The 20,754-nt window shown below is 44.4% G+C and overlaps 1 protein-coding gene across 3 annotated transcripts in view; it reads right to left on the minus strand.

Moving 5' to 3' along the window:
* Nucleotides 1–20,754, minus strand: part of sphkap (SPHK1 interactor, AKAP domain containing) — a 447,045-nt gene that overhangs the window by 55,928 nt on the left and 370,363 nt on the right. For all 3 annotated transcript variants that reach the window (XM_070883916.1, XM_070883917.1, XM_070883915.1), the window contains exons 6-7: nucleotides 10,966–11,293; nucleotides 5,909–9,713 (exon numbers count right to left, since the gene is read on the minus strand). In XM_070883916.1, coding sequence (XP_070740017.1) covers nucleotides 5,909–9,713; nucleotides 10,966–11,293 — 4,133 coding nt within the window. The remainder of the gene's footprint in view (nucleotides 1–5,908; nucleotides 9,714–10,965; nucleotides 11,294–20,754) is intronic.

Consider the following 20,754-nt stretch of genomic DNA (forward strand, 5'->3'; position numbering starts at 1 on the left):
TCATCCAGGACAGGACTCTGACCGATCGCCCCCATCTCACCAACACCGGTCAAAAAAGTAAAAACCAGGGCGAAACTGGTCTGGAAACTCACTGGAACATCATGGGAGAGCAGAGCCAGTACAATTCATACCACAATAGTGGCCTTAGTCTACTCTGCTGCAGAATACTGCTCTGCCTCATGCTCCTGCTGCCACCACACAAGAACATATGAGGGCCATCTAGCCCCTCGAGCCTGCTCCGCCATTCAACAAGATCATGGCTGATCTGGCCGTGGACTCAGCTCCACTTACCCGCCCGCTCCCCGTAACCCTTAATTCCCTTATTGGTTAAAAATCTATCTATCTGTGACTTGAATACATTCAATGAGCTAGCCTCAACTGCTTCCTTGGGCAGAGAATGCCACAGATTCACAACCCTCTGGGAGAAGAAATTCCTTCTCAACTCGGTTTTAAATTGGCTCCTCCGTATTTTGAGGCTGTGCCCCCTAGTTCTAGTCTCCCCCACCAATGGAAACAACCTCTCTGCCTATATCTTGTCTATCCCTTTCATTATTTTAAATGTTTCTATAAGATCAGCCCTCATCCTTCTGAACTCCAACGAGTAAAGACCCATTCTGCTCAATCTATCATCATAAGGTAACCCCCTCATCTCCGGAATCAGCCTAGTCAATCGTCTCTGTACCCCCTCAAAAGCTAGTATATCCTTCCTTAAGTAAGGTGACCAAAACTGCATGCAGTACTCCAGGTGCGGCCTCACTAATACCCTATACAGTTGCAGCAGGACCTCCCTGCTTTTGTACTCCATCCCTCTCGCAATGAAGGCCAACATTCCATTCGCCTTCCTGATTACCTACTGCACCTGCAAACTAACTTTTTGGGATTCATGCACAAGGACCCCCAGGTCCCTCTGCACCGCAGCTTGTTGTAATTTCTCCCCATTCAAATAATATTCCCTTTTACTGTTTTTTTCCCCAAGGTGGATGACCTCACACTTTCCGACATTGTATTCCATCTGCCAAACCTTAACCCATTCACTTAACCTATCTAAATCTCTTTGCAGCCTCTCTGTGTCCTCTACACAACCCGCTTTCCCACTAATCTTTGTGTCATCTGCAAATTTTGTTACACTACACTCTGTCCCCTCCTGCAGGTCATCTATGTATATTGTAAACAGTTGTGGTCCCAGCACCGATCCCTGTGGCACACCACTAACCATCGATTTCCAACCTGAAAAGGACCCATTTATCCCAACTCTCTGCTTTCTGTTCGCCAGCCAATTCTCTATCCATGCTAATACATTTCCGCTGACTCCGCGTACCTTTATCTTCTGCAGTAACCTTTTATGTGGCACCTTACTGAATGCCTTTTGGAAATCTAAATACACCACATCCATCGGTACACCTCTATCCACCATGCTCGTTATATCTTCAAAGAATTCCAGTAAATTCGTTAAACATGATTTCCCCTTCATGGATCCATGTTGCGTCTGCTTGATTGCACTATTTCTATCTAGATGTCTCACTATTTCTTCCTTAATGATAGCTTCAAGCATTTTCCCCACTACAGATGTTAAACTAACCGGCCTATAGTTACCTGCCTTTTGTCTGCCCCCTTTTTTAAACAGAGGCGTTATATTAGCTGCTTTCCAATCCACTGGTACCTCCCTAGAGTCCAGAGAATTTTGGTAGATTATAACAAATGCATCTGCTATAACTTCTGCCATCTCTTTTAATACCCTGGGATGCATTTCATCAGGTCCAGGGGACTTGTCTACCTTGAGACCCATTAGCCTGTCCAGCACTACCTCCCTAGTGATAGTGATTGTCTCAAGGTCCTCCCTTCCCATATTCCCGTGACAACCAATTTTTGGCATGGTTTTTGTGTCTTCCACTGTGAAGACCGAAGCAAAATAATTGTTTAAGGTCTCAGCCATTTCCACATTTCCCATTACTAAATCTCCCTTCTCATCTTCTAAAGGACCAACATTTACTTTAGTCACTCTTTTCCGTTTTATATATCGGTAAAAGCTTTTACTATCTGCTTTTATGTTTTGCGCAAGTTTACTTTCGTAATCTATCTTTCCTTTCTTTATTGCTTTCTGAGTCATTCTTTGCTGTCGTTTAAAATTTTCCCAATCTTCTCGTTTCCCACTAACCTTGGCCACCTTATACGCATTGGGTTTTAATTTGATACTCTCCTTTATTTCCTTGGTTATCCACGGCTGGTTATCCCTTCTCTTACCGCCCTTCTTTTTCACTGGAATATATTTTTGTTGCGCACTTTGAAAGAGCTCCTTAAAAGTCCTCCACTGTTCCTCAATTGTGCCACCATTTAGTCTATGTTCCCAGTCTACTTTAGCTAACTCTGCCCTCATCCCACTGTAGTCCCCTTTGTTTAAGCATAGTACGCTCGTTTGAGACACTACTTCCTCACCCTCAATCTGTATTACAAATTCAACCATACTGTGATCACTCGTTCCGAGAGGATTTTTTACTAGGAGATCGTTTATTATCCCTGTCTCATTACACAGGACCAGATCTAAGATAGCTTGCTCCCTTGTAGGTTCTGTAACATACTGTTCTAAGAAACAATCCCGTATTCATTCTATGAATTCCTCCTCCAGACTACCCTGTGCGATTTGATTTGACCAATCGATATGTAGGTTAAAATCCCCCATGATTACTGCCATTCCTTTTTCACATGCCTCTATTATTCCCTTGATTATTGTCTGCCCCACCGTGAAGTTATTATTTGGGGGCCTATAAACTACGCCCACCAGTGACTTTTTCCCCTTACTACCTCTAATCTCCACCCACAATGATTCAACATTTTGTTCATTAGAGCCAATATCGTCTCTCACAACTGCCCTGATATCATCCTTTATTAACAGAGCTACCTCACCTCCTTTCCCTTCTTGTCTATCTTTCCGAATTGTCACCACACAAGGATCATGGACGTGCAGCTAAACGCTGCCATAAGGACGGTGTCAGGGAGGCTCAGGCCCACTCCAACATTGCCCCGCCTGCCATTCACCATAACACCACCCTGCTCCGTGAGATGGAAAAAGTCATGAGCAACATCAACCTTCCCATTCACAAAGAAAAGAAGAGAAAGGAGAGAAAGAAAGAAAGACTTGGATTTATATAGCACCTTCCACGACCAATGGATGTCTCAAAGCGCTTTACAGTCAATGGAGTACTTTTGGAGTGTAGTCACTGTTGTGATGTAGGAAACGCGGCTGAAAAGTTGCACACAACAAGCTGCTGCAAACAGCAGTGTGGACTTGAAAAACACACCACAAGAGGCTTAAAATCGAGACAGCAGACATTTTTCACGCAGCTGGTATCGACCCACTATCCAGACGGACAGAATCATGCGACACAGGCAACATAAAGATCCAACACCTCATCACAGACCCAACAGCAGAGGCCCCTGACTTCAACCTCCCTCGAAGACGGTGGACAACGCTCATCCCAATCCGCACCGGGCATGGGTAATGTGGCCACCCGCTCCACAAATGGAGAATGAGGACGACCCAAAGTGATGCTGTGGCATGAGTCTCAGACCTTGGGACACATCACATCAACCTGCTCACTGAGATCTGTTGCAGGAAGCACCCCGTTTCTCCACTCAGCATCTCAGCAGGCCATCAAATGGAGAGCCAAACTCGACATCCCAGTATAAGCTTTTCCCATTATAGGAAACAACAACACGGGGCACACTATCTCAGTGTGCTATCATAATAACTTCTGGAATGGTTTACTTCTAACAAAACTTTAGTCTTTCACTGACATGCAGTATCCTTTGGCTGGCATAATGACATGTTGCTGACTGTTCCAAGATTGCTGTGAGCACTTATAAGTTACTAGTTGGGAGGACACTTGTGTAACAGGAGCAGAGCACCATCATGTCTCAAACAGGAACATTTCTATATTATGCTTATCTTTTGAAATGATTTTAAAAAGTCAAAAGTTAGGGGAGGATTTTCCGGTGACGTCTGTTTTCACCCCGGAGGGGTGGCAGTGAACTCTTCTGGACAGGCGCCCCGCGGGGGTTTCCGCGGCTGGTTTTGCGGGGGCACGGAGCAGTACCGCCCGGAAGAGTTGAGTCGGTGTGCAACGCCCCTGGTTGTGACACCAGCTCGCTTTTGGACTCCCACCGACCCGTACGCCCTGCAGCATGCCCTGCTGGAACCGCCTGAAAAAATGGGCAGTCCAACCTATACTGGCTGCAGCGAGATAAGTAATGTCCATCTTGGGTAAGCGTGTTTGTTTTTTCTTTCATTTTTTTGTGTGATTTATGTTGTGGTGGCATGGGCTGTGGATTGGGAATGTTTTTGGTGGGTTTTTTTCAAGTTTTGTTTTCTTAGAGTGCTCCCGGGCCGGCTGTTTAGCTTGGGATTTTCCCATACTCAGTCAGCCTAGCACCCTAAGGGAGGTGTACAACTCCTCCCTTAGCGTCCACCCCACACTCGGGGCCCAGCTGTCCAATTTTGAGAACTGAGGCGCAAACTGTTCCTGGGCACAAACTTTACCGTCCGCCACCATTATCGCCCCGAAATCAACAAAGCTGAAAATCCATCCCAATGTGTTTTAAAATTGACTTCAGTTAGCTGTGGCTGAGACATTTGGCATCTGTTTAAACTCTTATGTCTTGGTATCAGTGGAGAAAAACACTGGAGAAAATGCAAGAACCTGTCTAGTGAAGTTATTCGTTTCATGGAGAGGGGTGAGGCATTGTTTGGTGTTACAGCTTGATCAAAAATGGCCTGCGCTTGAAGGAGGTTAATTCAAAACAAATATGCGGAAACATTATTTCAGTGGGGAACTGGTCAATCCATGGAGCAAGCTACCTTGGGAGATGGTGGAAGCAGAAAGAGTTGATTCATTCAAATGAAAATTGGATAGATTTCTTTCAGAAAATATTTTGGGATGCAGTATGTGAGTAATTTGAGACATGACGTATGGTGCGTGCAGCATGTTTTGGAAGAACAGGTGACTTTGGACGTATGGTTCCCAAAGCTTTCTACCTCTGGGGGTTTTCCTTGCCTTATGTGTGGGTCTGTTGTAGACTAATTGATAATGATTGATTGCCATGATTAGTCAAGAACTGCATTATCGTTGCATCATATGATTATCATGATTGTAATGTATGCACTTGTAAGTATGCTCATAGGTTTATGGAGCTGTTGAGTCAAGGCGGCCATTAACAGGTCCAAGCAGTAGTCGGTCGAGGGGGCCATTCAGCCTGACTGCCTGCCTCTCTTCCGTGGCTACATTTGCGCCAGGGTGTCCCTGGAGATTTAGCACGTGGTGCCCACCGGTATATTCGCGGCCTTCCACGACAGGTGGACAGGAGGGACTGGATTGAGTCATCACCCCCAGAAACCAAATTTTGATTTGATTTGTAAGGTTTTTTCAAACATTTTTGGTTAAGTTTGTAGTTGTTGTGCCCCTTTAACAAGGGGGCACTTGGTTTAATTGTATAATTTAAAAATTGTTGCAGAGCTGTTGCACTGTGAGTGGCTTAGCCAGTCACATAATGGTCACAAGACTCAATAAAACCCCAGTCAGTTGGGTCTAGGTCATCCACGATGAGGTATACAGTTGTGAGCCTAGTTGATGAACTGGTAATGTGTAGTGTGATTGTTAAACCTTTGATAATAAACCAACTAGTTCTTAATAAACCTATGAATTCTTAAGCAAAGCACCCCATGAAGCAAATACATTACAATGATAATAGAAGGCAAACTAGATGTAAGCTGACATCCTACCATAATATGCCATCTTAAAATCCCTTTCCTATTTTATAACATTAAAAAAAACCTCCAGATTTTAAGTTCTGTTACATGTCACAATTTGTACTGGTAAACAAAGATGAAATTTGCTAACTTTGTTCTGTAATTTACCTGCTGGATATTATAGAACTCGTCTCAGAATCAACTTCTGGCTGCTTCCTTTCCATTAGTCTCTTTTCAGTTGATGCCTTAGTAGTGCAGGCAGTCTTTGCCCGAAGGCCTTCCTTGATCTCTTCTCTTTGATCATCCTCTATATGAATTAAAGGGACTTCCCTTGGGCAGTGGGACAATTTCTTTTTCTTCACAGTTGCCCAATCATGTGACGTGAAGCACTTTTTTTCAATCATTAGTTTTCCTTTCTCCAATTTGTGGCTAATGGGTGCCTCACATTTTTTGCTTTCCGTTCCGGAGTGGCAGGGTGCAGTTTCAATGGAATCCTGCTGGCCGCTGACAGATGACCACCCGCACTGAACAGTGTCTGAAACTACCCCCCCGGCATATTGTTCAACATGTGGCTGGGCTCCGCTTGGTAGCTGCTCGGCGCTCTGACTATCAGCATCACCGCAGATAATTTTATTTTTTCTCATTAGGGCCTCAATGGAATTTGACCAAGTTTCACTTATCAGCATATCGGTGATGTGGTCGGTTTTACACTTCCGATACAAACAAGAGTCTGTTAGAGATTTATAGAGGTTAGTGGACAATGCCATATCACCTATATGTAGGTCTAATGTGTTTCTGCGATCATTGTGGGGAAAGCCATCGAAGGAATTTGCTTTCACAGGGGATGTTACCGTTAACCTTCCCTCTGCCGTCCGTCTGTCTGGCATCGATGACTGCCTGAAGCACATGGCTGTTCGCCCAGCAGGGGGAACTAGCACATTGGGAAATTCTTTGTTGGTTTTATTTTCTTTGCTTTCTTTCTCCATCTCCTGGACCATGAATCTGTAAAACTCCTCGGTTATGCTCTCTGTACTGGATTGTTTGGAAAGACAGGATGTATTTACACTCAGGTGCCCGTTCTTCCGGCACACCTGCTGGAGTGCTGCGTTTAAAATATTGCTGGCATGCTTGCCGGCATAGTAATCCAGCAACAAATCGAATCCCCACCCTTCATTTTCCATTTGATTCACCATAAAGTTGGAAAATTCGTCGCTGATGCTCTCGCAGCTTGACTGCTTGGAGATGGAACTGGCCCTGCTTATTGGTTGGCCAAGTTTAGTCACGGCACCTAGGGCAGCCCATGAGCTGCTGGAGTCTGTGTCTTCTTCTGGAATGCTTTCATAACTGGAGGCCTTTCCCCTGCTCCACCTCTCACACAACAGCCTATTTCTAGCCTGCCCCTGTCCTTGCCTCACAGAGTCTACCAGGGCTAGTTCAGCTGAACTTACTATTTTTGCTGCCACCTCATTGGCAAAGCTGTTTATTGGGTCTAAGGCATCATCAAAGTTCAATGATTCATCAATCACTCTGTTCATTAGCTTTTCCTTTAATTCAGGTTGTTCTTGTGTTTTTCTTTTAATCTCACTAAGTCTGGGCGGCTTAAGCCTTTTGACAATCGGAGTGACGGATTGGGATTCCTTACTCCTCATGACTACTCTGGATGAGGACGACGGTGGAACCATGAATTTCTCAGGGTCTCCAAGTTTTCTTTTCCATGGACAGAACCATGGCGGCTTCGCATTTGTGTTTTCAAGACAAATGGCTGCCATCTCGGTTGCCATGGAGACGACTGTTTTGGATATCTGATCAGCAAATCCGTTTATTGAAAGGTTTGTATCTGTTGACTGCATAACGTGAAATGAAGATTTAGATGGACTTAAGGAATTTTGTGCATTTAGCGTAAAGATGTTCTGTTCTTTCTCTAGCTGAGGTTTGGCTCTCTGTAATTCTCTGAGTTCTGTAACCGTGTTAGTATAACCACATGTCTGTACCTGAATGACACCACTATATCCAGTATCTGTCTCAAGAATGTCAGTGGAAAAACATAAATTTGTATCTTTGTCACGCATTTTCTGTTGTGGTTGTGGGGTAACAAAATTGGTAATAGCAGCACTGGCATTCCTTGATCTCAGTTGGTCGGTCAAATTGTGTGCATTGTTTGCACAGTCACTGCCTCGTCTGCTGTAAAGCCACATTGAGTTCAGGTTAACCTGCTGTGAAACGTCTGGCCCTTCAAATCTGTTTTCATTTGAGATTGTGGGGTCTGTCAGGCTCTCTTGAACAGAGAGAACATTGTCTGGCTGACCAAAGTCTTCAAAACTGTCACTGCTATTATGATTCTGTGATATTCCATCCTTCTGCTGGAGAGTGGTTTCTGAATCCTTCCAGTTGTATATTTCATCTTCTTGAAAGACCATGGAAACATCATTATGCATTACAATGTCCTTGATTTTTCTACAAGTGAAATATATTATGTTAAAGAGAGATTTATTTACACTTTCAATAAACATGCTGGTTGGATCCGCATCTGAATGGCTCTCTTTATCCTGATCTTTATCCTGTGCTATTCCCACTTTTCTATTTGCTTCTTGGAAAGAATGCTTTAGAATTAAATTGGACACATTCTGGGCAAAATCATCCCTTGACAATTCCTCCCACTGGGAGATTTTTGGATTCGCCACTGTTTCAATTAACTTTCTGTCCACGGATTCCATAAATTCACCAACACTTTTGTACTCCTCTGGTTTTGTGAGAACGGTGGCTGCTTCTTTGAGCAATACCTCAGCAATGTTCGAGGCAAATGTTTCTACACAGCTGCCAACACTCAAGCTACACTGCAGGGTGATTGCTGCAGAGGTTTCAGCTGCAGCCAGAAGACCACTTGAAGCGGCTGAAAAACTGATGTCTGGCTCATCACTTAACCCTGCAACTCCTATGGCACTGGCCACCTGGGTCACAGCATAGAGAGCGGAAGAGAATGAGAAGTTCATTTCATCATATTCAGAATCGTTTAATAATGCTCCGTCTTCATCATTTCTATTGCAAGATAAATTATCTGTTCCATCATACAAGGATTGGTTTAACTGCAGACTCTCAGTAACACAAGGGCTTGAAATAGTCCCTATAACACTGGCTGCACTGACTAGTGCTTCCTCCACAGATCTCGGAGGCAATCCGCTTGACTCAGAATTACTATGTTCAATCACACGTTTTTGTACACAGGTTGGAGGTTCACTCGAAGGATCGGAGTCCCGGCATGAAGCTGTTCTTGGGTTGGAGGCTTCTTGCCATTCTGAAGCATTCTCACAGTTGTCTGGACTTTGTACAATAACAATTTTGGGAAGAACATTCCACGGACAAGAAGGGTTTATTGCATCTGCTTTCGTATTGCCGGCTGAAAGGGCATTTTGGCTATCTGCAGAGATGCTAACTGCAGCCTCTGTTGTAAAAGTAGGCTCTGACTGGGACAGTCTAATGAAGGCATCTTGCAGAACGGATTCTGCTAAGTTTGAAGCATAATCACCCTCCACGTTCGGATTATCCTCCAGAGATGAACAAGCACTAAGTTTACCTTCTGTGTCCTGTGTGTCTACGAACTCTGTGGGAGAGTTGCTCTGAAGATGCTTACCAACACATTCTATTGTGCAAGTGTTGTGGTCTTCTTCCACACCACGTTTCGCTGAGAAGGTGCTTTGAAATGATTTTAAGTTGAGTATTTCTTTTGGAGAGTTTTCTTCTGGCTTATGCCTTTCTGTATCTCTTTCTCCAGTAACATAGTTACTTTCACAGCAAAAAGTCTGCACAATATCTCCAGAGCTCTCCTGCCCTGTGTGCCTGGACACGGAAGTATCCTCGGGATTGCATGTCTTTCGATAAAATAAATTCTCTTTGTTTTGTCGCATCTGCAACAGAGTCTTTCCTTTTGACTTTTTTGTGTCTCTTATTGGGTTTGAATCACGAATCCTCATAGGATCTAAAAGGAAACAAATTAAAACATTTCACTTCACCATCTCTTGGATTCCTACATCGTTCTTTGCTCCTTGAAAGGCATTTTGATACAGATATATAAATGGAAATCTGTTGCAAATATGGCAATTTAATCTACTACACAAACAAATAATTGATGTCTTTACTTATACAATTTGCTGTTTCTTTTTCTTCTTCGTCCTAGCCTCAAATGTTCACCACCAATCTTAAATTTGTCATTTTCAGAGATGCCTCCAGAAATCTCTTTAAGAGATGTTGGTTTGGCCACGTTCCATTAGTTTCAGTGGATAGGTGCTACTTGTTCACAGATCAAAATGGCTTTGGGGTCCTGTCTACATCATCGGATCTCAATTAGCATATAGTAATGTGGCTCCGCCCTGATTCCGGCAGGTGTGATGACGCCTATTTCACGGGCTGGTGCATAATGGCAGTGGGTGGGAGACAGTGTGAAGTTTTTTTTTAAACAGCGGTTTTGTTCTTGCTCCTTTCACGACAAGAGATGTGCTGGTAGAAGAAACAAAGTCACTCTCATTGTGTTTTCAACACGTTGCCATTTTGTCGTGATTTCGGTCATTTTAGGTGGTCAACTGTGGCAGGGTATTTACACAGAGCTGTTCCCACTCCACCATTGTAAATTCACCAGAAGCATAGCAAAAACGTTTTTGCACATAAATGGGGTTTCCACTGCAGTTCTGGTGAAGTTACAGCAACAAAATGAGAGCAGCGCCAAGAAAATTCCTGATTTGTGTTTCTGTTATTAGTTTGTATTGCCTTGTAGTTCATTAATTACATCGTAATGATCAAGAATGTACTAAAGCCTAAATTTTAATGGGGTGTTGTCACCTGTTTAAATTTTGGCCTGCACTCTGCATCACAGTCACCTCTACTATCTAACCAGGAGTCCATTCCCAGTGTTGATCAACCTCCCTTGACACGAAGAACTTCCTGAAATCAGTCCAAGTCCTGTGGCTCTGAACCTCTGATTATTCAATACATTTGAGGGAAGTAGTGAGCCTGGCTTCCCCAATCATTGACATCATTTTCAGACGTGTGTAACAAAGAGTACAGGAATTCTTCACTGTAACAAGAAGTTTACAATAAGAATATGCAATAAAAAGGTGTTACTGTGTGTTCTTTGTACATATGCCAATTCTGTTTTATGGTGTCCAGTTCTGATTTTAAATGTTAGCTGGGGCACTGCTGAATTTCTCCCCCATTGACTTAAAATACGACCTTACCATTTAGGACATTGCTAGCTTCATCTTCCTCATCGTCGAAGTGCTCAGAGGCAGTGAGAAAGTCCTCCTCGATGGACAATACTGAGCAATTGGTGTCATCCTCTGCTTTGCAATTGGTGTTACTGTGAAGATGAATTTTCTTTCCTTTAACATAATCCAAGCCAATCATGCATTTGTTGATTTCATAAATGACACAGGCCATGTCATTCTTCCTGCACCGTCTCGCTGACTGAAGTAAACAGACATCTGGTGGTCTGGGCCACGGTGGGGGAGGAGGGAGACATTCATCTTCCAAATGATTGGTGGATTCAGCTTTCCGATTAAGGCCCTAAAAACAATATTTTACAAATTAAAAATTAGATGGCTTTGAAAGGCTTTCAAAGAATTGTCCTTTTTTAAATACATAGGGCCAGTTTAGAATAAAGTACGGTTAAACAGTACAACTGCAGGGCAAGAAATTGCCCTCCGCCCCAAACAGGGCAGATAATTTGAATGAAATGAATATTCTCCGCCCGAACCCATGAGAAGGAGAAGAGAGGGAAATTGACCTCTTTAACATTTTTAAATTGTCACAGCGGTGTTTGGGGCGGCTGAGGGGTGGAAGTGCATCGCGGGCGGGGCGGAAAGCGCGCCATGTCATCAGCACCACGCCGTGTACGTCCCGTGTCACGCTGACGCGTAGCAACATCCCTCTCTCAGTTAAGGGGAAGGGCCGCTGCGAGCTCCGCAGACACTTTAGTGGTGCCCGCTGGGGTCACCAGAGAGGGCATCGGCCTGGCCCCCAAGAGGGGGTGCCGGGCTGCATGTTGGCGACCCGACCAAACCCGTGGCAGCCATTTTCAGGCCGACTTTAAAGTCGTCCGACAATTAAACTAAAATGGCGGCCGCGGCGGTGTGCCCTCCCCTTTAAGGTCGGACGCGCCGCCCAGTCATCGGCAGCTTCCCGCCAAGAAAAGCTGTTGGGGGCAATTTCCCTGGCGGGGCGGAAAGGGGTCGGTGTGTGCCAGACGGGGCTGGCAAGCAGGCAGAAACACATTTCGGCCACCCCCCGCTCGGGGGGCAATTTCGGATGGGTTGGACCATCCACCTGCTTCCGGTCGTAAAGGCCTTACCACCCCATTACTGCCTCCGAGAGGTGCGAATGGATCTTAGAGGGGGGTAATTTTGGCCCCACAGTATTTTATTAAGGCTGGCTGAGGTTGTTTGGCAGATTTGCTGGTGTATTTACTGGAGTAGTTATGGGGAATTTTTGAGCATTTGCTGGATTAAAACACACGGGCCCTCAATTTTCATAGGGCCAGTGGTGCACCCCTAGCACAAGTCAACTAGAAGCACAGCAGTGCTGTGGGGAAACTAGCCAGGCACCAGATATGCTGGATCCTAGCCCAGGCTGTGAATTTGCAAGGTGCTTGGTTGAGGTGGAACATCTGTCTGCTGAAAACATGCCCTCTGACATCAGAGGGAGTGGGGCAGGCAGCAGGGAATTCCTACACATGGAATTTTGTTGGCCCCAGACTCTCTAACACTGAGCGCTCTGGACGGTGAGAGGAACCCGGCATACAGGCATGTGGGATACACCTTGGGATCCATGCCTGGATCCCTAATGTAAACTGCTGCTCACTCCCTTCATAAAGGGAGTGGATTGGAAGAAATAACAACTGGCGAGATTGGCTGTGGCTGAGCAGTGCCACTTCCCCTTCCACCTGGTGTGTGACCAAGATGTGCCGATTTTGGCATAGGTAGCCACTGACAGCAGTCTAATGAGATTACCCTGCCCCAACTCCAGATACTTTGATGGAGTCAGGAGAAGAGGCAATTGGTGCCTGCTCTATCACACTTCCACTGGTAAAGCAGGACTGATGAACTTGGACCTCATTTGGTTCTCATTTTCCTAATTCACACAGAGTTATCTTGGATGTCTATGCTGTCTCTTAGCTTTTATTGGAGAGGCTAAATACAATTTTAGTTCCATCTTTCTGAAATTAAGCACTATATAGCTGACATCTGGCTGTACTATGAAATATGTATTTCATATTTTAATTACATTATTGAACATTTTAAATTGTAATTTCTTTCCCTCAAGGCCATAATTTCAGAATATACAGTACAATTCATTTACAGTGAATATTGATATAGCAGGTAAAAACGTGTACGTATTTGCTAATTTAAAAAGTTTGATTTCATTAGTTTAACTGATGAATAGTTCAATAAAGTGCATTTACAGCAGGTTCCATGATACATAATTCCAAATTAAAGATCCAGGCCAACTAATTAAAAATATAATGAACCATCACAAATTAAAATTGTACAATGTAGTTTATCTAATTGAAACATAAAACTCTCAGGACACTAATTAATCAGAGAATCAAAGAATAGTGCAACACAGAAGGAGGCCATTCGGTCCATCGAGGCTGTGCCGATGGGCTGAATTAAAGTGGAAAGCAATTTCAAGAGGCAGTACTGTGATTGTAACATTCTCCACCAGCCTCATTGTGTAGCAGTTTATTTACTGTACTTAGCAAAGTAGCACCTGCTATTGTCATAATATCTTTTTGTGCAGGGATGTTGGTGAAAATATGCTACTACATGAGCGGTACTAAGTGAATCCTAATGGCTAATATCACCTGAGTGCATCTTCAGAGCAGACCAGTAAGTGGGAATTATTAAATTGTCTTGAAAGTAACATCACTCTTTAGATAAATTTATAGTCAGTATTATAATCATTATAATGATGTTTACTTCTCATGTTATCATCTCCATTTCTTCTTGCACCTAGCCCCAACTATTCACTTTAAGAGAAACTTTCAAAATACTTGGTTCTCATTCAGCGAAAACTAGCTGTAGTTTTTCTGTCTATAGAAAGCTCAGACATAGTCACATCATAGATACAATCAGGTCAATCTTTGAAGTGTTTTTCCAATGGAAATGAAAATCGGGCAGTTTTACGCCTGAGCAGCAAGTGAAAATCTACCCCTCTTTCTTCAGGCCGATAAAGGAGTAAATTATCAACTCAAATTTCTTGCAAAAAGTACTTATTTACAGAGCTGCTGCAACGCTTTAATTAGCACATGTATCACTGCGCTTTTTAAAGTGAGCAATATATTACAGGTTGGACGCCCCTTATCCGGGACTTCCTTATCCGGCACCATCCCTCGACCGGCATGATTCTGGTGGCTGGGGGCGCATGTACAGAACACGGCCGACCTAAACCCCGACTTTGGGGCCCGCCGACACGCGGCCCACTGGAGCCCACCGACACTCGACCCACCGGGGGCCCGCCGACACCCGACCCCACCGGGGGCCCGCCGACAACCGGCCCGTCGACACTTCGGGCCTGCCCGAGGCACCGACCTCCTCACCCCCTCCCCGACCTCGGGCCACCTTCCCCCCCCTTGGGCTGACCTCCCTTTATCCGGCAAGATCCCTTGTTCGGCACAGGCCAGGTCCTGAGGGTGCCGGATAAGGGAGGGTCAACTTGTATTTAACATGCTTTTGGTTATTTAAAAAAAAATATTGGTGCAGCTCAATTAACAAAGGTTGATTGGTATAGAATCTGCTCAGTTTTAGCCTTTCACTTTTGGACTGAATGTTTCCTCTGGGTTGTACACAGGAGGCATAGCAGATCGGTCATTAATCACACACAGAAAAGGCAAACAGCCAGATGCAGCTTAAAGCTTGCTCTGCTCTTTTCAATAATCTGCTTTGACCCCCAACCTCAGGAGAACACCCCCTTTCTACTGTGGATTTTGCATACTCTACACCAGCTGTCCTTATCCCTTTCAAAGTGGAGTTAGCGCCATAGTTTACGCTATGAACCCAGCAGCCATGTTAAAACTCCCCAACCTTAATCCATAATGAACATTTACTGCAATGCTATTAACATCAGGGAAAAGCTAGGAGCGATATTTATGATCAGACATATAAGAAAGATTGCAAACTCATTTTATGAATGATATAATATTAAAAAGTCACATTTTTAAATTCAAGTGATTATTATTTCCAATGAGTAATACTTGCCAAAACTGCTTGCACCTAGTGGAGAGAAGAGACTTTCATATAATTAGTTTGGGTTGGTTCCAAGTATCAAAGGCAACAGGACTATTTTCTATAGAGCACCTAATAGTGGAAAGTAGGTGGAGGAAGAAATATGCAGACAAATTAGGGAAATGAGTAAAAAACATAGAATAATAATCATGGGGGATTTCAACTATCCTGATATTAATTGGACAGAAGAGGTGGGTAAAGGGGATAAGGGAATGGAGTTCCTATAATGTATACACGACTCCATTCTAACCCAATATGTAAAAAGTCCAATAAGGGAGGATTCACTATTGGATCTAGTAATGGGGAATGAACCAGAGCAGATAAGAGAAGTAAAAGTAGGGGAACATCTAGGCAATAGTGACCATAATATAATACGCTTTAAAATGATAATTGAGAAGTACGACAAAAAAACAAGGTGATAGATTGGAGAAAAGCTGATTTTGAGGGGCTGAGAATAGAACTTGAGAAAATAAAATGAGCAATAATATTGGCAAAAAGCGATGTAGAACAGCAATGGGAAACATTTAAAATGGTGTTTAACAGAGTGCAGGAACAATATATTCTGCTAAAAGGAAAGAACAAACTAAACACAAATGAGACTTCATGGATGAATAAAGCCATAAGGGAACAATTGAGGGTAAGGAAAGAGGCATACATTAAGTGCATAGACAGCAGGAGAGTGCATGATAAGGGGGAATATGAAAAGATTAGGAGAGAAGTCAAAAAAACAATTAGGAAGGCAAAGAGGAACTATGGGCTAGAATTTCCTATGGCTTACCGCCCAGTTTCTGGGCAGTATTGGCCATTGTGGGCGCTAATTAGGTAAGCGGAAAATTCCCTACCTGAGTTACGTCGGCAGTTGAGGTACCGCTAGGGACCGGACCACCAATGTGCATTGTCCTGAGATCGCCCTGGTGCGATATTTGGCTCAGCGGTGACCCATGGCGAGTATGAAAAAAAACTCCCACAGGGATCAGCGGAGCTGGGTGGTAAGTGAGTAGCTCTTCAAGAAAAAGGTGAGTAATTGGTTTTTTACTAATTATTTAAACAAATCTGTTATGGTTATTTAGTTTAAAAGAGTCTTGGGAATGATTTTTTTTTTAGGTGATGTTTTAAAAAAATTATTTTTATTGTTTTGCTGCTGCTATTCCCAAGCCGCAGACTTTGGGTAGATTTTTATTGATTTTTAAAAATTTATCGCTCATTTTGTTTAGGAACCGCCCAATTGACCCTAAATTGCCCTTTTTCTCCCAGAATGAGGGTGCAACGCCCATGTTTTTTGCTTGGTAGCTTTTTAAATTTGGAGGGGGGCGTTGGGGGGAGTTTTCACCGGCAATAATCTTCCCAATCTTAGCGGTCCTTTGAGTGGCAATCGGGTGCTGGTGGGCTGATAGGAAATTCGAGCCCATAAGAAATTAAATTATCAAGAAACATAAAACAAAATAGTAAAATATTTTACAGGCACATCATTAAAAAAGGAAGGTTGGGATGGAAACAGGCCATTAAGGGACAGGATAAGACCACAGGCAATGATAAAGAGATGGCACAAATATTAACTAATTATTTGGCTTCAGTATTTCCCAGGGAGATAGAACAGGGTGAACATGACATTGGATGATGAGATTGATAGGACCGGAACCAATGTGCGAGGGGGAATGTTTGCTAGTGCTGTTGGGGAGGAGTTAAACTAATATGGCAGGGGGATGGGAACCCATGTAGGGAGGCAAAGGGAAGTAGAATGGGGGCAGAAGGAAAAGATAGGAAGAAGAAAAGTAAAAGTGGAGGGCAGAGAAAACCAAGGGAAAAATCAAAAAGGGCCACATTACAGCAAAATTCCAAAAGGGCAAAATGTGTTAAAAAGACAAGCCTAAAGGCTCTGTGCCTCAATGCGAGGAGTATTTGTAATTAGGCGGACGAATTAACTGCACAGGCAGCAATGAATGAATATGATATAATTGGCATCACGGAGACATGGCTCCAGGGTGACCAAGGCTGGGAACTCAACATCCAGGGGTAGTCAACATTCAGGAAGGATAGACAGAAAGGAAATGGAGGTGGGATAGCGTTGCTGGTTAAAGAGGAAATTGACGCAACAGTACGGAAGGACATTAGCTTGGATGATGTGGAATCTGTATGGGTGGAGCTGCGGAATACCAAAGGGCAGAAAACATGAGTGGGAGTTGTGGGCAGACCACCAAACAGTAGTAGTGAGGTTGGGGACAGCATCAAGCAAGAAATTAGGGACGTGTGCAATAAAGATACAGCAGTTATCATGGGTGACTTTAATCAACATATAGATTGGGATCACCAAACTGATAGCAATACGGTGGAGGAGGATTTCCTGGAGTGTATGAGGAATGGTTTTCTAGACCAATATGTCGAGGAACCAACTAGAGGGCTGGCCATCCTAGACTGGGTGATGTGTCATGAAAAAGGACAAGTTAGAAATCTTGTTGTGCGAGGCCCCTTGGGAAAGAGTGACCATAATATGGTAGAATTCTTTAATAAGATGGAGAGTGACACAGTTAATTCAGAGACTAGGGTCCTGAACTTAGGGAAAGGTAACTTCGATGGTATGAGGCGTGAATTGGCTAGAATAGACTGGCAAATTATACTTAAAAGGTTGACGGTGGATAGGCAATGGCAAACATTTAAAGAGCAGATGGATGAACTTCAACAATTGTACATCCCTGTCTGGAGTAAAAAATAAAACGGGGAAGGTGGCTCAACCGTGGCTAACAAGGGAATTAAGGATAGTGTTAAATCAAAGGAAGAGGCATACAAATTGGCCAGAACAAGCAGCAAACCTGAGGACTGGGAGAAATTTAGAATTCAGCAGAGGAGGACAAAGGGTTTAATTAGGAGGTGGAAAATAGAGTATGAGAGGAATCTTCCTGGGAACATAAAAACTGACTGCAAAAGCTTCTATAATATGTGAAGAGAAAAAGATTAGTGAAGACAAATGTAGGTCCCTTGCAGTCAGATTCAGGTGAATTTATAATGGGGAACAAAAAAGTGGCAGACCAGTTGAACAAATACTTTGGTTCTGTCTTCACGAAGGAAGACACAAATAACCTTCCGGAAGTACTAGGAGACCGAAGGTCTAGTGAGAAGGAGGAACTGAAGGATATCCTTATTAGGCGTGAAATTGTGTTAGGGAAATTGAGCAGATTGAAAGTCGATAAATCCCTGGGGCCTGATAATCTGCATCCCAGAGTACTTAAGGAAGTGGCCCTAGAAATAGTGGATGCATTCGTGATCATTTTCCAACAGTCTATCGACTCTGGATCAGTTCCCTTGGACTGGAGGGTAGCTAATGTAACACCACTTTTTTAAAAAGGAGGGAGAGTATTGTGTTCCTAACACAGATGAGACTGCACACAGGGAGGTTAAAGTAACAGTGACCTCAGTCTTTATTAAGACACTCCAGAGTGAGGAACAGGCTTAAGGGCTGGCTTATATACAGTGCTCCCAAGGGATGCTGGGATCCCTTGGGACTTCAGGGGATGTGCTCCCTGATGGCGGAATATGGGAGTGCATGCTTTACAGATACACAACATCACTCCCCCCCCAAAGTCAAAGTGAAAACTATTGACAAGGTGAGGCGGTCGGGAGCCTTTCTTTCCCTGGTGGACCACCTCGGTACAAATGTCAGTTCTGGTGTGTTGGCTGTGCCCCCGCTGGGCTGGCATGTTGTTGGCGCTGCAGGGCTGCTGGGTTAGCCTGGCCTTGCTGGGCTGTTGGGCGTGATGGGTTCAATTTCCTGGTCCGGAGTGGTGTCGTTGATCCTTTGGGTGTCTGTTGTGGGCTTGAAAAAGGTAGTGTCGGCTGTGGATTGTTCAGGGCAGTCTGTGAACCGCAGCCTCGTTTGGTCCAGCTGCTTTCTGCAAATTTGTCCATTGTCTAGTTTGACTACAAACACCCTACTCCCGTCTTTAGCTATCACTGTGCCCGCGATCCACTTGGGACCATGTCCATAGTTTAGTGTCATGTATCTTACATTATTATATATAACTGTATCCTAACATGCTATACATGACTGTAATAAGATATGATCTGTAACCAGCAGCATACCTTACCACCAGGGGTGCACTTGCAAGAGACAGGTATATAAGCACAGGTCTCAGGCAAGTGCAGCATTCCAGAGCTGTGAAATAAAGGTGCAGGTCCAGAGTGACCTTGACTTCACTATATGCCTCGTGTGAATCTGTACTGAGGGGACAGGACTTTACAGTGGCGACGGGTTACGGGATTACAGAATGCACAGAATGGCGAACAACGGATCAGATGAAAAGTACAATGCGGGAGACAATTGGGAGGACTTTATAGAAAGGCTCCAGCAAAGCTTTGTAACCAAAGACTGGTTAGGCGACGATAAGGCAGACAAGAGAAGAGCCCATCTCTTGACCAGCTGTGGCTCGAAAACATATGCTTTAATGAAGGATCTGTTGGCACCCGAGAAACCAGCAAGCAAGTCGTTTGAAGAATTGAGCACACTGGTAAGAGACCACCTGAAGCCAGCGAGCAGCCTACACATGGCCAGTCACAGGTTCTACAACTACAGACGCTGTGTGGGCCAGAGCATACCCGACTTCGTGGCGGAACTTTGGAGGTTGGCTAGTTTATGTGAGTTCTCCAATGAACTGAGGAGGGAAATGCTGAGAGACTTTTTCATTGAAGGAATAGGCCATGCAGGCATATTCCGAAAGCTCATAGGCCCCAGGTTTCGGCCTGAGTTGCTTCTGATTTTTAGGAGCAACTGGTTTAGAACGGAGTCTCTTAGAAATTGGAATTCTCGGCATTTAGTTTGCTCCAGTTCAAGTCAGTTCGAACAGTTTCACTTTGGAACAGAATTTTTTTTTCAAAAGTGGGTGTGTCCGGCCACTTACGCCTGTTTTCAAAGTTTCGGCAGTGAAAACTTACTCCAAACTAACTTAGAATGGAGTAAGTGAAGATTTTTGTACGCTCGAAAAAACCTTGTCTACACTTTAGAAAATCAGGTGCAGGTTACAAATCAGGCGTCGGGAATTGGGGGGGGGGGCAGTTTAAAGGGAAGTTTACAAACATTAAACACTTCAGTTTTACAAATAAAAAGCCATCATCAATAATAAATGATTAATGCATCAATAAATCAACCAATAAATCAATCAAAAAAAATTAATAAAAGATTTTAAAAAATTTAAAAATGAATAAATAAAACATTTTCTACTTACCAACTACAGCACCGGGAGTCCTCCAACAGCATGCTGGGACGGCCCCCCCAGTGTGTCTCTGTCAGTGTCTCTGTCTCTCTGTTTGTCTCTGTGTGTGTCTCTCATTCTCTGTGTTTCTGACAGCGAGGGGAGGGGGAGAAGGTGGGGGGTGGGAAGGGAGGAAGAGGGGGGGTGGGGGTGGGACGGGGAGAAGGGGTGGTGAGGGGGAAGGGGGGGAAGGGGCGTGGGAGGAGGAGAAGGGGGGAGAAGAGGGGTGGGGGGGAGGGGGGGAGAAGGGGGTGGGGAGGAAGGAGAGGAGGAGGAGGGAGAGGAGAGGGGGTGGGGGGGGGTAGAGGGGGTGTGGGGGGATGAGAGGGAGGAGGGGGAGGGGATGAGGGGGAGGAGGGGGAGGGGATGAGGGGATGAGGAGGAGGAGGGGGAGGGGAAGGGGGAAGGGGGTGGGGGAGGAGGTGGGGAGGGGAAGGGGGGGAGGAGGGGATGAGGAGGGGTGGGGGAGGAGGGAGGGAAGGGAGGGGAGTGGAGGGAGAGAAGG

Source organism: Pristiophorus japonicus, chromosome 6 (assembly GCF_044704955.1).
Source record: "Pristiophorus japonicus isolate sPriJap1 chromosome 6, sPriJap1.hap1, whole genome shotgun sequence".
Classification (NCBI taxonomy): domain Eukaryota; kingdom Metazoa; phylum Chordata; class Chondrichthyes; family Pristiophoridae; genus Pristiophorus; species Pristiophorus japonicus.